We start from the raw sequence: 17,493 nt of genomic DNA on the forward strand, positions 1-17,493 counted from the left end.
TCCTTAATTAAAACGGGTATTTTTCTGAGTCTGCATGACTATAGTGCAAGCCTGGGAAAATGCATGACTCCTTTAAAGAATGGTTGAGAAATTCAGGGAAAAAATGTTGCCCAGCTCTATTGTGAAATAAAGTAATCTCGATTATATGGTAGTTAGAGCTCTGAATTGGAGGGCCCTAACTCCATACAATTTTAAGGAGAAAAGCAACTATGTGAATAAAACACCCTTTGCTATTGAGACTATACCTACAGTGCTATGCATGGTTTTGTGCACCACATTTCCAAAAAGCTATTCACAAATTAGAATAGATCCAGAAGAGGGCAGCATGGATGATACAGGGATTTGAGGTTATGCTTTAGGGGAACAGGCTTAAGGCACTTGGGATATTCAATCTGGATAAAAGAAAACGGAGAAGACAATAATATCAGCATTTTTAGTGATATTGACTAACAGAATGCCACAGGGGAAATACCGTATATACTCGAGTATAAGCCGAGTTTTTCAGCACGTTTTTTGTGCTGAAAAACGTCCCCTCGGCTTATACTCGAGTCTACGTCTTCGGGAACCCCGCACAGGAGGGGGTACCGAACGGACTCCCATGGGAGGGACGGGGAGCGGGCCCGCCGAGGTCTCGCGGGATTTGTCGCCCCAAGGCCAGCCCCCATTCCCGTGTCTGGTGGGCGGACGGCGCAAACTTGGCGGGCTGTGCATTGGCGCGGGGAAGCCCTGGTGGTGCAGTGTTCCCGTTCGCCCTGGCCTCCGTCCTCCGATCTCCTGCGCTGGGAGGCGGCGGCGAGCCAGCGAGCAACCGGGCACCGCGGACTTTGGCAAGGAGGAAGGTGGGAGGAAGCGGAGCTGCCGGCTGTGGGGGTTGAGGCGTGCAAGAGGAGTGGCGTGGAAAGGCCTTTTTGTGTGTGTGTGCGTGTGTGCGCGCCTGTGTGCCCTAGGGAGGCGGAGCTGCCGGCTGTGTGGGGGTTGAGGCGTGCAAGAGGCGCGCCTCCTCCTCTTCCTCCACGCTCGCTCCTCTTGCACGCCTCAACCCCACCATCCCCACCCTCTCCAGCGTGAAGGTCACCTCCTCCCTCTTCCAGGCGGCGGCGGCTCGGCTCCGGCTCCGGCGGGCGCCACAGCGGCAGCTCCGCTTCCCTCCACGGTCCCAGTCCAGCGAGCGGTGGCGACATGCGGCGCGCTCCGCTTTCACCGTTCGGCTGGATTGGGACCAACAACAGGTCGCGGCGGGCGGGGAGCCGCCAGCCTTCTCGGCCGACGCTTTCACCGTTCGGGGAAACCCTCCCTCCCTCAGCCGAGAAGGCTGCCGGCTCCCGCGCCCCGCCACGCGGACCCAAGCCAAGCCGGGCCCAATCCAGCGAGCGGTGGCGGGCGACACTCGGCATGTCGCTTTCACCGTTCGGCTGGACTGGGACCGTGGGGCGGAGCTGCCGGCTGTGGCGCTCGCTCGAGCCGCCGCCGCCGCCGCCGCCTGGAAGAGGAGGAGGTGACCTTCACGCGGAGAGGGTGGGGATGGTGGGGTTGAGGCGTGCAAGAGGAGCGGCGTGGAGGAAGAGGAGGAGGCGCGCCTCCTCCTCTTCCTCCACGCTCGCTCCTCTTGCACGCCTCAACCCCCACAGCCGGCAGCTCCGCTTCCTCCCTAGGGCACACAGGCGCGCACACACACAAAAGGCCTTTCACGCTCACTCCTCTTGCACGCCTCAACCCCCACAGCCGGCAGCTCCGCTTCCCTCCCACCTTCCTCCTTGCCAAAGTCCGCGGTGCCAGCTTCGCTTCTCGCTCGCTCGCTCCCAGCGCAGGAGATCGGAGGACGGAGGCCAGGGCGAACGGGAACAGCCCACGCTCGAAGAGGAAAGGGAGCGAGTGGGTGGGTGGCTGGGACGAGACCCCACCACAAACACACACACACGCCCGTGAGGCGTCTTGCTTGCATGTCACACACACGCACCGCTCGCTGGGAAAAAAAAAAGGATGGATGGATGGATGGAAGTAAGGAAGGAAGGATGGATTGATGGATGGAGGCGACCGCTTTGAAGCGCAACCCTTCTCCCGCAACTAAGGGGGGGGTCAATGTTTTCCCCAATCCTAGGGTGTGGGGAAACAGTCATTCTTTCTTCCCCCCTAGTCTCTCCCGAGATCGCACTGCAGCGCCCATCATCCCCAGCCGGCAATCTGAGCTCGTGCCATCGATGTGGTCCTTGAACTTCCCCCTCCTAGGATGGCCGGCGTGGAGGGTGTGGTGGTGGTAAAACGGCCAGGAGAAAGCTTTCGCTCTTTTCGAGAGGTCCTCTTGGAAGGCTGCCTTGGAAAGGGAAAGTGGGGAGGGGGCAGAGATTTCTTCCTCGGGTCCTTCTAGAGTCCTTGAGAAACTGATATCATACAAGGTTAATAAATTATACTCCTCCTCCTCCCTCCTCCTCCTCCTCCTCCTCCTCCTCCTCCTCCTCCTCCTCCCTCTCTCTCTCTCTCTCTCTCTCACACACACACGCACGCTCGCTGGGAAAAAAAGGATGGATGGATGGAAGTAAGGAAGGAAGGATGGATTGATGGATGGAGGCGACCGCTTTGAAGCGCAACCCTTCTCCCGCAACTAAGGGGGGGGTCAATGTTTTCCCCAATCCTAGGGTGTGGGGAAACAGTCATTCTTTCTTCCCCTAGTCTCTCCGAGATCGCACTGCAGCGCCCATCATCCCCAGCCGGCAATCTGAGCTCGTGCCATCGATGTGGTCCTTGAACTTCCCCCTCCTAGGATGGCCGGCGTGGAGGGTGTGGTGGTGGTAAAACGGCCAGGAGAAAGCTTTCGCTCTTTTCGAGAGGTCCTCTTGGAAGGCTGGGTTGGAAAGGGAAAGTGGGGAGGGGCAGAGATTTCTCCTCAAGGTCCCTTGGAAGGCTGCCTTGGAAAGGGAAAGTGGGGAGGGGCAGAGATTTCTCCTCAAGGTCCCTTGGAAGGCTGGGTTGGAAAGGGAAAGTGGGGAGGGGCAGAGATTTCTCCTCAAGGTCCCTTGGAAGGCTGCCTTGGAAAGGGAAAGTGGGGAGGGGCAGAGATTTCTCCTCAAGGTCCCTTGGAAGGCTGCCTTGGAAAGGGAAAGTGGGGAGGGGCAGAGATTTCTCCTCAAGGTCCCTTGGAAGGCTGCCTTGGAAAGGGAAAGTGGGGAGGGGCAGAGATTTCTCCTCAAGGTCCCTTGGAAGGCTGGGTTGGAAAGGGAAAGTGGGGAGGGGCAGAGATTTCTCCTCAAGGTCCCTTGGAAGGCTGCCTTGGAAAGGGAAAGTGGGGAGGGGCAGAGATTTCTCCTCAAGGTCCCTTGGAAGGCTGGGTTGGAAAGGGAAAGTGGGGAGGGGCAGAGATTTCTTCCTCGGGTCCTTCTAGAGTCCTTGAGAAACTGATATCATACAAGGTTAATAAATTATACTCCTCCTCCTCATTGATGAGTTTTCATCCTGAAATTGATTGAAACATTGTACCATCATATGCTGCCATAGTATAGTGTTAACAACATCTGTAAAGATGATATATGAGCATGACACTAAGTTTTTCTATATTTCCCCCTTTATTGAAAAACTTCCATCATGCTTCTTTCTGAAAACAAAGGTCATTATAATATACCTCATTATATATTTGATTTGATGATATTTCAGTTAATAAATACCATTTAAGGTGTTAAACTTCTTTTCTTTTTCAGCAGCAAAGTGAATTACAACTTTAAAGAACTTTATTACTTTATATTCATTTATTTTAAGTATAGATTTTAGATTTTTAAACAAATATGTTTAGAGCTTTTATATCTTTCAAGTTATTCAAATTATCCCTCAGCAGGTATATAATGGCATCCAATTCCAATATCATGTTGGGGCTTTTGAGCAAGGGAGGAGGCGTGAGCACCGCCTTTCGCGCTGGCATTCCGGGATTTCCCTTTGTTTAGAGCTGGGAATCCTCCTTCCCCCTTTTGCACTCCCTCCCTCCCTCCCTCTCTCTCTCTCTCTCTCACACACACACACACACACACACACACACAGACTTCTAAAGTCGATTGGCACAATGAAAGGCAAAGACCACAATTGTTTTAAGAAAGAAGCTTTAGCAGGGAGGGGGGGATGGGAGGGTGTTTTAAGTTTTGGCAAACAGCCAGGCCAACTGTATTGGAGAAGGTCACACAACTGGCCTTAACATTTTAGCTGCTGTCTTTTTCCTCACACTTGGGTTTAATGATATTAGAGACCCTTATTGCCCTGCCAAAAAAAAAAAAAAAAGAGCCACCCCAACGTCTATGAAAATTAACCTTCTCTGCCAAGAGACACTGTGCAGGGTATTTTCACTATTGGTGTGCATACAGGCTTAGATTTGTGCTGGGTTCTTAGTGCTTAGAGCACTGACCTTCAGAGGCACCCTGGTCCCTTGGAAGCTAAAGGAGGACTCATTTTCATGCTTGCAGTTGTATTGTCAATTTCTGTGAGACAATGTTGTTGAAGTAACTCACTCACTCATTCATTCATTCATTCATTCCTTGTGTGTCCAATCACACTTAGCCAATAAAATTCTATTCTATTCTATTCTATTCATTCATTCATTTATTCATTTTATTTTGTCAAATACATATTAAATAATTATATAAATATAAGCATGAATTGAATACATAAAAGGAATACAACTAAAGGGAACATTAGGACAGGGACGGTAGGCACGCTGGTGCTCTTATGCACGCCCCTTACAGACCTCTTAGGAATGGGGTGAGGTCAATACTAGATAGTCTTTGGTTAAGGCTTTGGGGATTTTGGGAAGAGACCACAGAGTCAGGTAGCACATTCAGGCATTAACAACTCTGTTACTGAAGTCACATTTTCTGCAATCTAGATTGGAGGTTCACTTTTAAGTTTGAATCTATTGTGTTCTCGTGTATTGTTGTGGTTGAAGCTGAAGTAGTCATTGATAGGAAGTACATTGTAGCAGATAATTTTATGAGCTATGCTCAGGTCATACCAAAGGCGGCGTAGTTCTAAATTTTCTAAAGCTGGGAATCCTCCTTCCCCCTTTTGCACTTTTATTGTTTTTCGTTCAAATAAATATTCATGTTATTTTACTTGGCTCTATCTTTATTTTTTACATTGACCAGTAGCTGCCTCATTTCCCACCCTCGGCTTATACTCGAGTCAATAGTTTTTCCCAGTTTTTGTGGTAAAATTAGGTGCCTCGGCTTATATTCGGATCGGCTTATACTCGAGTATATACGGTAGTCAGAAATGATTTTCTTTGCCACAGAAGCAAAAAATAATAAGTATAAATTGCAGCAACCTAGATTTTTCATTTAAATATGAGAAAAAATATATAACAAAGAAGTTTGCTTAATAATAGGATAGCTTACATACACAGGTTGTGAGGTATCTGTCTTTATAGGCTTATGAAAAGTAGCTGAATGGATATCTTTCAAATATGATTATATATATTTTTTTGTTTTACATAGTGCTATAGAGAGTTGGACAATGATTGTTATGGTTTGTTTAAAGTCCATGATTACATATCTTCACTTATTCTGAGGAGAAGAAACAACTAGAAGGTAAAATCTCCTTCATGTTAAGCTAGAGTTCTGGTGATTCTATAGACAAATCCATATAATTTGGCATCAATATGAAGAGGTTTGTCATTGCTTTCTTTGAAGAAACAAATGCAGATCTGTCTGACTGAGTCACATGGACAATAGCTTTAATCAGTCAATGATTCAGCACAGCAAGAGACATTAATGTTACACAGCCAAAGGAAGATAGTATCATGGGATGCTATTGATAGCATAGGATGCTATTTATAAACCTTGGTTTTTGATCGAAATAGTTCTGACTAATTGTTGACTATAGAGAGGGAAGCTTGAAAATGCTATGATTCAGTTTAATTTCAGTATAAGATTAATAGGACATCTGTGTTTTTTGTCTGTAGCTTTATTTATATTAAGTTGACCAATAATTTTTCAAAAGTTTGAAGTAGAACTATAAAGCCAAACATAAAAAGGTAATACATATATCATTTTCCATATTTTTTCATTTTATGGGTCATCAGATAGATAAATGCCTGGACAACATTGCAAAGTGCATCAATTTAACTATGCTAGAATGCCATCATTTGTAATGAAAACCACAGTATTAATAGGAATTCTATTCTGAGCTTATTTTGTATGTTGTGACTTGGTCTTGCTTGCATTCTTGAGGCAGACTTGATTCTTTAAACACATCTGTTGACAGTTAAATCTCTGTGACGTGGGATATTTTAGCTAAAATGTGCTTGTGAAATCATTTTCCACTGAGATTCTAGCTGTTTGTCTTAAGACTACTTGCTGTAATATTTCAAGCAGATGTCCTCCCTTTGTTCTGGTTCTTGTAACTTTTTATGTCATTAACTTATAAAGGCAACATCACACTTTACCAAAAATATACTTTCATGATGCGAAAGTACACTTTTTGAAGAGAGTTTGGCTACTGGATTTATGATTCACAGAGATAATAATCTCGTTTCAAGATGAATGGCGTATCAAAAAAGCTGTTTTCTTCTACCAGTAAAGTTGTTTTTGAAAGAGAAACTTCAATTGTATGAATAAAATAATGTCTCCTTTGAGTAAATCTCATTATGCTGATTTTGTGGATATATCCACTTGATTTTCTTGGCAAATATATAAAAATAATTTGCTATTGCCTTCTTATGGAATGGTTTATAATATACTACACTCATCTACAGCCCTAGGATGTCTTTTGGTCTCCCTTCCAATAACAAAATCAGCCCAGAATTAAAAGAATTAGTTTATCAATTAAATCCGGACATCCAGCTGTTGTTTGGAAGTTTGTGATCATTTACAGAACCTACATATACTTTTCATCTTCTTTTGCTTCTGAAAGAGCAAGTGCTTATTTTATATTTATGGTCTAATTTTCATACGTACTATTAAAAAAATTGCATAGTGTCACAGTAATGGTTTTACAGAAGTGATCAGCTAATCGATCCAATTTAATATCTAATTTACATGTCTTTATTATATACAGTAATGTGCCACTTAATGAAGTTGGCAGGAAGATGTTTAAATATTGTAGAAGCAATCTAAAGTATTCTTAGTACAGTTTCATTTATAATTTTATATGTTATATTGCAGACAAGCCTTATCTGCAAGTAAACTAAGTTGATTATTTTCAATTCCCAGGTCTCATGTTAACAAAGAATTGCAAGATCATCATTATTAGCTCCTCCTGGATCATAGTGAAAGCAAACAAAAAGGAGTAAAAATACTTGGGCTTGCATTTAAAATGACATTTTGTTAGCTACAAGATATTTTGGATTACTTTTTTCCTAAAATAGAAATATTTTGCAGACTTTGAACTGCTGTGAATTTAAAAATATAGTCCCCCTTTTTGGCGAATCAAAAAAATAGCAATACTTAACTTTTGTTAGGGTTTTTAAAATTAGTTTCCAGAATCAGGATTAAATCTTTGTTTCTGCATTATTACACAGACTAACAGAGCTGGAGGAGACTTGAAAGTTTTCTAGTTCAACCCCCTTTTAAGCAGGAGACCCTATAGTATTCTAGACAAATGGCTGTCCAATCTCTTCTTAAAAGCTTCCACTGATTGACTGTTCTCACTGTCAGGAATTTCTCCTTAGTTCTAGGTTGGATTTCTCTTTGATAAGCTTCCACCTATTAATTTTTGTCCTGCCCTTTGATGCTTTGGCGATTAGATTGACCACCACCACACTTCTTTGTGACAGCCCCTCAGATATTAGTAGACTGTTATCATGTCACCCCTAGTCCTTCTCTCCATAAGACTAAACATATCCAGTTCTGTTTAGTTATCCATTTAGTTCAGAATTGTTCAATCTTGGTTCATTCATTGTTTTTTAGAATTCAAATTACACTACAGCTATTATGTTAAATGTTGTTCGGAAATGAAATAAGATTTTGGAAATGAGATGGAGGTTATGTGTTTAATTGAAAATGCAATTGAAGTAGCAACCTGGCTGAGGAAGTCAAAACTGCTTTCTTTTTGCTTCTGGTCCTATAAAAAGGTAAAGGTTCCCCTCGCACATATGTGCTAGTCGTTCTCGACTCTAGGGGGTGGTGCTCATATCCGTTTCAGAGCCGAAGAGCCAGCACTGTCCAAAGACGACTCCGTAGTCATGTGGCTGGCATGACTCAATGCCGAGGTGCACTGAACACTGTTACCTTCCCACCAAAGGTGGTCCCTATTTTTCTACTGCATTTTTTAGGTGCTTTCGAACTGCTAGGTTATCAGAAGCTGTGATAAGTAACAGTAGCTCACGCCATTATGTGGCACTAGGGATTCAAACCGCTGAACTGCCGACCTTGGGATCGACAAGCTCAGCATCTTAGCCACTGAGCCACCACGTCCCTCTCTGGTTCTGTAATTGTAATTCTGTTAGGGACATTCTCAAGTCTTACCTGCAAAGCAGGATCAGGGAAGAAAGAATCACACTTGTCCTCCTTCATCAAAACAGGTTTCTTGAAAGCTTTTGATTTTTCTTTTCCCAGACTGTTTGTGTGACTGACACCGAATCCATTTCCTTGATAAGCCTGTAACAATCTCTCCCATCTGCTGATTGTTTGTGTCTAGAGACTTCCTTCACTCTCAACCTCAGTGCAATCTTCCATAGTCATACTGTATTAACTGACTTTTATGGTAGGCATCCTTGTTCTTTTTTAGAAGGAGTTTTAATTTGTCTCATTTTAAAAGGGTGCTATTTCCAAATACAGGAAGGAAGGAAGGAAGGAAGTGGCTAGAATACTAAAAATTAAAACAACTGGAACTGACTAATTGGAAATTGTTCATTTGTAATTACAAAAAAAATTGTAATGTTTTACAAGGTGATACTCATATTGAAGTAGGCTATGTGGTTCCATAAGGGAAAATATGCAGCTGGATTGGATATTTATTTCCTTTTTATGTATAATTTACATTTTAAGTCCAACCAACTGGTTGATGACTCTAGGCAATGTACAAAATTAAAAACAGATATAAAATAATACGTATCAACCAAAAAGGAAGATGGTTGTCCTGGCCAAAGAGATAACTAGTAAATACCAGGTACATGTAATTTTTTACTTATGACTGGTTGCCTAGTGACCATTCAAAGTTACAACAGACTGCCCAACTATTTATGACCTAGTTTTGATGCCTCCTTCCCATCACATGAGTACATTTTGGCAGTCAGCAACTGGCATGCATTTATAGCTGTTTGCAGCATTCCATAATCATATAACCACAATTTATGATATTTTTGCTGCAAACCAGCATTTATTTTGGGAGATTTTTTTGGGCAAAAACAGCCTATAGCAAACAATGGGATCTGCTTAATAACCAAAGTATTCACTTAATGACCATGGATTGGCTTAAACACTGTGGTCATTCACTTAGTGACCACTACAAGAAAAGTTTGTAAAATCAGGTCTGTCATATGGATGACCTCGTTTGTGACTGTCATAACTTATGACCATAATGCTCTATTACAGTTTAAGTCAGGGTCTACCTGTAATAATAATTTGCACATTGTAATTGTTTCTCTAGAATAAGAAACAGTTTTCATTTTCACTTTCCAATTATTCAAAATATTAAGGCGAATGAGAAGGCAAGTTTTATCTTTTATCTCTTGTCTCTGTATTGCTTCTCTGGCCTTTGGTTCTTTTAGCACAGGGTTGTCAAACTGGTGGCCCACGGGCTAGATGCGTCGTGCGCAGGGCACACACACCCCAACTCCACGAAGGGAAAAACATCGCAATATGTCACATGACATCAATGTGACATGGTGAGTTTGACACACGTGTTTTAGCACTTCAGAAAAACTTTAAGTGGTATCATACACCAAACTGTGTAACCTTATTAGGTAGTTGTCCCCAAAGAAACTCAGAGGTCTATTGACAGATCAAAAAATTTTGGGTTTCTATAGAGTTGAAAGTTACATGAAGGTAGATTTTCCTATTTTAAAACGGTTTTTCCTGTTTCATTATTTTACTAGTCTATAAAATAGAGTTCGATTTTCAGACTGAAAGACCGAGCTTTAAGTCCATCCTTAGCTGTTAAAGTGGATGACCATCCAATATATTACAGTGTAATCTACATTCACATAATGGGGGTTGTGAGTGATAAAAAAGAAAGGGTGCATATTATCTACAATGTTGAAAAAGGCAAGACATAAACCTTTTCACTTGTGCATTTGATTAAAAACTTATTTGAATCAGATTACTCTTCATGCTATTTTAATGTCATTGAGATTAAAATTTAGGTGTAAATGTAAATGCTGAAGATAATCTGTATTGTTTAGAGGGCTAGAGTGACAACTTTGGACAATCAATTCTGAGAACATTGTCACTGAATTTCAAAAGTGTGTAGAAGGAACAACTAAGGAAAAATGATTTCATCCTCAAAAAATACAACTGTTCACTACCGGTAGTTTTCAGATAAGATAGTTTGAATATTTATCCTAATTTAAACTATTTATGAAAACAACTTGTAAATGTGTGAACATGTTTTATTTGAGTATGTGCATTTAAACGAAGTCTGTAAACTGTGATATATTTATATGCAACTGCATGAGAGTATTTGACAGCTGTCTGCATGATCACAATGTTTTGATCATTTTACGAGAGAGTTAGCTAAATTATGTGCTCCTAGTTCAGGTCCAGTCTTTCAACTGAACCATGCAAAACAGATTTCCCCTTCTAAACTAAAATGAAATACCAGGCTTTAAAGCAGCTGATCTATAAAGATCCATCTGTTCCTATGGTGAAAGGAAAGATAATTGCATTTTTAACCATTTAATAGAAATGTTAAACAGAAAAGAGAATGAAAGAGAAAAGAGAAGGAGATAGATATAACTTAATGCAACATTTTAGCAACATATCAATAAAAAGAACGATTGTAAAACACTTGGTTTATGTATATAAGACTTCTTCTTAGAAATTAATAGCAATATGATTAGAGTTGGTACATGTAAAATTATAGGATATAATAAAAATCTTCAGATTTAGCATAGTAAAGGCATAATCTGTAGATATATATATAGATATATATATAAATATATATATCTAGTAATAATGCAGGTATATATTTGTATGTCATTATGGAATGACAATATAGATTCATTAATTATAAATACTTCAGATTTCAAATATTTATAAAAACGATGTTAAACTAATACTTTTTGTGTCCTGTTTATATAGCAATTAAAGCTTTTATTTAAAAATTAATTTTAATATTTTACAATATATAGATAATTTGATGGATAATTTGTGTAAGAATTTTTTTTCATAAGTTTATCTAATACTATATGTTTAATATTCTTGTATTTTTTTTACAACTATCTTAGGACTTCCTTGGAAACAAGAAAGAGCCTTTCAACTGATCCACGCAGGTAAAATATATCAAATTTTTTTTTTTTTTAAAAAAAGATGGGAGTAGTAGAATTAATTTTAATAATCATGAACATCATGCAAGTTCAATATAATATTGACAACTAATTTCACTGTCATTAGCACAAATTTACAGAGCTATCTCTCAGTGTGTTACAGAGAGTCATTCTGTAGAATAGGATATAGGATGCTATGGATTCTAATGAGACGGCCAGTAGACTGTTATAAATCTGAAAAATTAAGGCAGTTTTCCATACTTTTTTTTTCTTTTACTACTGCAGCATCCTGTGTGATCCTAAGTAATGGTTGAAATGTACTGTAGTAGATTTCCAGATAGCGAAGGAATCTCCTGACAAATCATTTACAGGCTGTTATTACAAATAACCTCTGCACTGCAGTAGGAAATTCAACTTAGAAAAGAAGATGCTTCTCAGATGACATTAAATATAGCCTGTTTTTTTTAAAAAAAAATCAAAATAATAATTTAATAAAATTCTATTTGAAAATTCTACTTAAAGTTCTGCTGAAGCTATGTTTCATAAAATCAAACAAATTAGCAGGCAATATGCTTAAAATGGTTCGCATTATTGCAAAGTATGCTGGAAAAATCAATTGGAACACGGTATATTTCAATAGAATCTATTGAAGTAGTTTGTCATTGAGACAAATAATCTCTTGGACTTCATTTTCTGCGACTAAGGGAGTGGAGGAGAAAGATTGTGTTTGACAGTCTTAGAAGTGGGTCTGTGTGCAGTCATTGTCAATAAAAACCCATCATCCATTGACCCATTAAATAGCTTCTTTTTGTCCAAACAGCTGGCCTTCCTTCATTTAAAATATACTTGTCACTGTATTTATCTTTTTAAGCCTTTTTCTAGATTTAGTGTTCCATTGCAGCAGCACAGGTTATAGAGTCTGTCACACTATCTTCCTAATAGACTATTTTTGGCATAACAAACTTTTTTCATTTATCTGTATGAAAAACAGGAAATGGACCAGTTGTCTTTTGAAATGCTAACATTCCTCCAGGTGTTTATGCTGCATTTTGAGTTTACTGATTACATAACTACAGGTAGTCCTCAACTTACAATTATTCATATAGTGAATATTTGAAGTTACAATGGCACTACATAAAATTACTTACGGTCTGTCCTTGCATTTATAACCATTGCAGCATTCCCAGGGTCACATTATCAAAATTTCAGTGCTTGGCAACTGGCATGTATTTACAAAGGGTGCACAGTCCTGGGATCTTATAATCACCTTTTGTGACCTTCCCAGCCGACTTCTAGCAGGTAAAATCAATGGGAGAAGCCAGATTCGCCTCATAACTGGATGATTCACTTAACGGCTGCAGTGATTTCCTTAACCACCACTGCAAAAAAGGTAATAAATTTGGGTGTGATTCATTTAAAAATTGCTTTGCTGAGCAATGGAAATTCTGGCCCCAATAGTAGTTTGTACAATTAACTTTCGTAGCTATCAATGTGGTGCAATGTATGCATGAATGATAAATACATATTAGAAGAAGAAATGAATTTTTAAAATTGTGAATGTTTCCAGATGATAAAACAACTTTTCCTACATAATTTTTGAGCTCTAATCTAGTTCAGTATTGTTACAGTGCTTTTGAATACTACTTTATTCATCTGCAGTCTAGTGAAAATTAGATTTTACCAACTGCTAAGTTTTTTAAAAAGCATATTTCTTTGTAGTAAAGAGAATAGAATTGAAATTGGTGAAACTTGCATTGCATCTTTTGTCTATAAGCTGACCAAAATGAATTTATATTTGTGATTAATGGGTGTCCCATAAAAGAGCATGCTCATTTTCCTGTATTCACATCACTGCAAACTTTAAATCTTGAAAACTCTCTAAACCAGAGGTGCCTAAACCATGGGCCTTAGCCCACTACCAGACCTTAAGAAGTTGGAACCGGATCATGGAAGTGGCGGGCTAGCGTGCATGCATGTACATCACCACTTGCACAAGCAGCAGGTGAGCACATGTGCACGGGCTCCATTTGCATGAGCAATGGGTGTATATGCTCATCGCTCGTGCAAATGGAGCTGCATGCCCATGTACACTTGCCCGCTCCTCACATGGTACCATGCCCTGTACCCCCTCTCCAGTACATAAAGCTGGAAAGCTTGTGCAACTCTGCTCTAAACAATCTAGATTCTTATACCTTCCATGTCTCTAGCAAGCCAATTGTGTTTTCTTTACTCTCTTGTTATGTTTTCAACCATTCATGCCACCTAACAGAATAATTGCAACAATCACATTTAGAGTATTATGAATCTTTTCTCAGAACTTATCCCTAGTTCTTCCATTGTCACTGGAGCATGACATGCAATTACTAGCACTTTGCAGATTTCTGTTTTCATATTCATATACAACAACTGGATAACACCAATTCATACTTTTTGATAAATATTTTAGTTCTTCCATTAACCTTATATTTCCCTTCCTATGATTCTACTCCACAAAATAAGACCACCTTCATTCAGATCTTTTACCTATTTTTGTTTCTTTCAACTCATTCATTATTTATGCTTTTTATCATTTATTTCTCTTACATTGAAAGCCACAGTCTTCTATATTATGTTTTGAACCCATAAATCGTGGGTGTCAAACTTGCGGCATCATGTTGCTGTCACATGATGTTTTGTGATGTTTTTTCCCTTTGCAGAGCTGGGATGGGTGTGGCCTACACATCCAGCCCACAGGCCGCTAGTTTGACACCCCTGCCATAGATAATAAGATAGGCTTAATGGCTAGTTTAGTGAATGAAGATGGGGATTGCCTAATGAAATTTAAGACTGTTCCAGCAGAATAACTATAATTAATCCAGATCTGCTTATGCATTAATAAAAAAAAATTGAAGGAATTGTAGGTGAGCGTAGGTACCATTATTCTGTCTTCTGCTTTTCCCTCAACCTACCTATGGGAAATTAAAATGAGTGAAATGCATACTACCCAAGAGAAGTTACATCATCATGCACTAAACTACTTTGTGGTGCTTAAATGGGCTTCTTCTCCAATTTTGCTCCATTATAACTTGTTCAATCCAAATTTCTAAGATTAGACTTTCAAATTCTCAAATATCTCTTTAATTCATTCTGACATTGGAAACAGGCCTAATAAAGTAGAGACTACAATATGGGTGACCATATTCAACTATTGGCTCAAACTATCCTTTTTCCCCTTGGCCTTGACCCATTAACTACGAGGGATGATTTTCAATACACATGGAACAAGGCAGTGGTAACAAAAATCTCAACTTTGGGTTCTCTCCAGACCTTCTACTCAGCATTGGGTATGATCAGGCCAAAGCACTCATTAATCAGTGTGTAGTAGACATTGAGTGCCAGTTGGATCTAATTAGGTCCACAACCTTTATTGCCCATGAATCCAGCAGGTACTCTGCCTCTTCCATGACATACGTAAATAATCTTGAGGTATCTAACCATCTGGCATGATGTCATGCCCTCCTCTCAGTTGTCCTTGAAGCTCATACAGGAGAATTCCGTATGCAGAGAAACAATGCCTTTGTAAAATTTGGACACACAGAAACAATGTAGCACATACACGTCCAATGCCTGTATTACTGAGACATTCATAGTAGCTCATCTCACTATTACTGTATAAATACCCAGAGCGCATAAATTTTTACACCACCCTGCTGCTTAAAGATACTGATTCTGCAATATCATACAATGTTGCCAGGTTTTGTGTACCAGCAAGATGACCTGTGCTATAAATTAATCCTAATGAGCATTTAGTTTGTTAATTAATTAGTGCTTTTTATGCGATAGATTTGCTAAGTACTATTTTTTCCCCATTTATTCATCTAAGACTCCTAGTTTTAGCGATATATAGATTAAAATATGTTGCTTATCAGAAAACAGAAAGTTGGCAAAGTTAAAACTTCCTAGCCTTGTATAATGCCTTTAATTTAGATAAAGTCAATAGTAGATGGTTGTTCTTTATAATACACTGTTTTGGAAGAAGCCCTGAAATATACAGTATTTCTTGGGATTGCCTATTTTTAACCACAAAATTATTCCTAAATTTGCAACTCCAGTCTCACAGTGGGTGCTGCTTTAAACTCCAAATTTTAAGTCCAGTTTTCACCTCAGGCAGACATTGAATTGTCAATTCATCTTCCATTGTTCAGATTCTGTCTGCCTCTTTTGCTGCACAGGTTGTTACCTTTGATTTCAACTTGAGAGCTGTATTTAATCTCTGAAGTTTTAAGGCAATTTTCTGACTGTGCCTTTTTTTCCTCAACAGCTAGCTAGTACAATTGAATAAAACTATATTTTTAACAAGGAACTTTAGACCATCAAAAATGCTATCTATCCTGACATAATCTGTTAGAGTGTGCTTGTTACCCATAGAATTTGGAATTGACCAAGAATATCTGCAGATTTCTTAACCAGTATCAGGTCAAGTGAACACATACCTTGAATCTGGTCTAGTTCAGTATGCAGAATAAGAGACTGATGCTTTTCCCTGTAAAACAGTATACGTCATACTTTGTGCCCTCAGTAAACTTTATTTATTATTCAGGAGAAGGGCGGTATAAAAATCGAATAAATAATAATAATAATAATTTTAATGCCAGAAAAATCCTTGGAGTCCAGTCCTGATTCCATATCTCCCGTGGGTAATTCTGCACATGATTCAGTAGCCCTTTTGGCTTCTTCGTGTCCCATTTTCTCAGAACAACTATAACAGGCATTTACACCCAGAATAAATTTCCTAGAGTCATCTTATAGGGGAGGTGAGCAGCATAAGAATTTAATTAATAAATAAACATAAAATAAATACACATCAAACCTTCCTTAAGAAGACTTGTGAGTCTTTTTTGACATTTGACTAGCTGGATGATTTGGAGCATTTAAAACTACTTATATTCATTGTGACTTTATTTTGGAATAAATGTCCAGAATTACTTCATTGTACGTTATAATATTCAAGCAGTTTCAAGAAGTTTCATTCTTTAAGGAGCAGGTAGACCACACTAATCCTTCAAGAGCTCTGTTGATTGTCATTTTCAAAATGAAACACATATGCTGTAACATTTTTTACAAGAACTCCTATATCTTTCCAGTAAAGATTAATTGTTAAAGCTTCATCCATTTTCCACCATTCTCATGGCTTGAAAACACTCTCCCTTTTCCTTAGGCACTTTGGTCTTACTTCCTGAGAAATCAGTGAAAATCACATCACCAACAGAAGCAACCCAAGTGCAAAGTTCCATCTATAAAAAATTTGTAGCCAACCTATATCTTGTAGAAGAATATATGAATGTTTTCACTTTCTATTAAATTATCATTATTTTACAAAAGTAACTATTTTTCATTTTTGTTTACATAAAAATAGTAATTTTAATAGTAATTTTATAAACATTACAATTAAAAACATAAAATGACAGCAAAAGTCCATCGAAGGGCTACCATTACATGTTTATTTTACTTTTGATCAAATAACACAAATTTATATTCTTTCCTTTTATTTTTAACAATCTTAATTTTTAGTCCTTTCAACCATTCTAGCACTTTTTTCATTTTTTTATTTCTCTTCTCATTAATTTTTTCAAAGATTTAATGTCTGTTTTGTAAATCCAATATTTTTAAATCCATTTTCAGATCAGTCTCCTGTCAGAAAAAACATTATCTTTCATTTATTATTAAATTTATTGAAACTCCCCCCCACCTCCCAATCTTATCACAAGGTGACATGTTCCTCTTTCTATAACAGCTTTTAAACACAGTCTATCTATAGAAATAGATACTTTTAAATTAAATTCTGGGTCCATTTTCAAAAATATTTTGCTTCATTGTTGCAAGTCAAGTTTTACTGTTGTTCTCCTTTTAATTATAATCTCTAGTTCTCTCTTGTTTCCTCTAGTGTCCAATTTTTAAAGTCTTCTGATACTGTGCTTTTTTTAAAAAAATCAAAAACTTTTACATGAGAAGGATTCTTATAATTACTTCTAAAATCTTATTTTGAATCCATTCTAGTCTGTTTGTAAATTTCCAAAATCAAAGCACTAATCTGCCTTTTACTGTTTATTTTTAAAAAA

At 38.9% G+C, this 17,493-nt stretch overlaps 1 protein-coding gene across 3 annotated transcripts in view; it reads left to right on the plus strand.

The window, feature by feature from the left end:
- Window positions 1–17,493, plus strand: part of IQSEC1 (IQ motif and Sec7 domain ArfGEF 1) — a 350,333-nt gene that overhangs the window by 162,123 nt on the left and 170,717 nt on the right. For all 3 annotated transcript variants that reach the window (XM_058168493.1, XM_058168488.1, XM_058168489.1), the window contains one exon: window positions 11,357–11,401. In XM_058168493.1, the coding sequence (XP_058024476.1) occupies window positions 11,357–11,401 (45 nt within the window). The remainder of the gene's footprint in view (window positions 1–11,356; window positions 11,402–17,493) is intronic.

The sequence above is a fragment of the Ahaetulla prasina genome, chromosome 2 (genome assembly GCF_028640845.1).
Source record: "Ahaetulla prasina isolate Xishuangbanna chromosome 2, ASM2864084v1, whole genome shotgun sequence".
In the NCBI taxonomy this organism is placed as follows: Eukaryota; Metazoa; Chordata; class Lepidosauria; order Squamata; family Colubridae; genus Ahaetulla; species Ahaetulla prasina.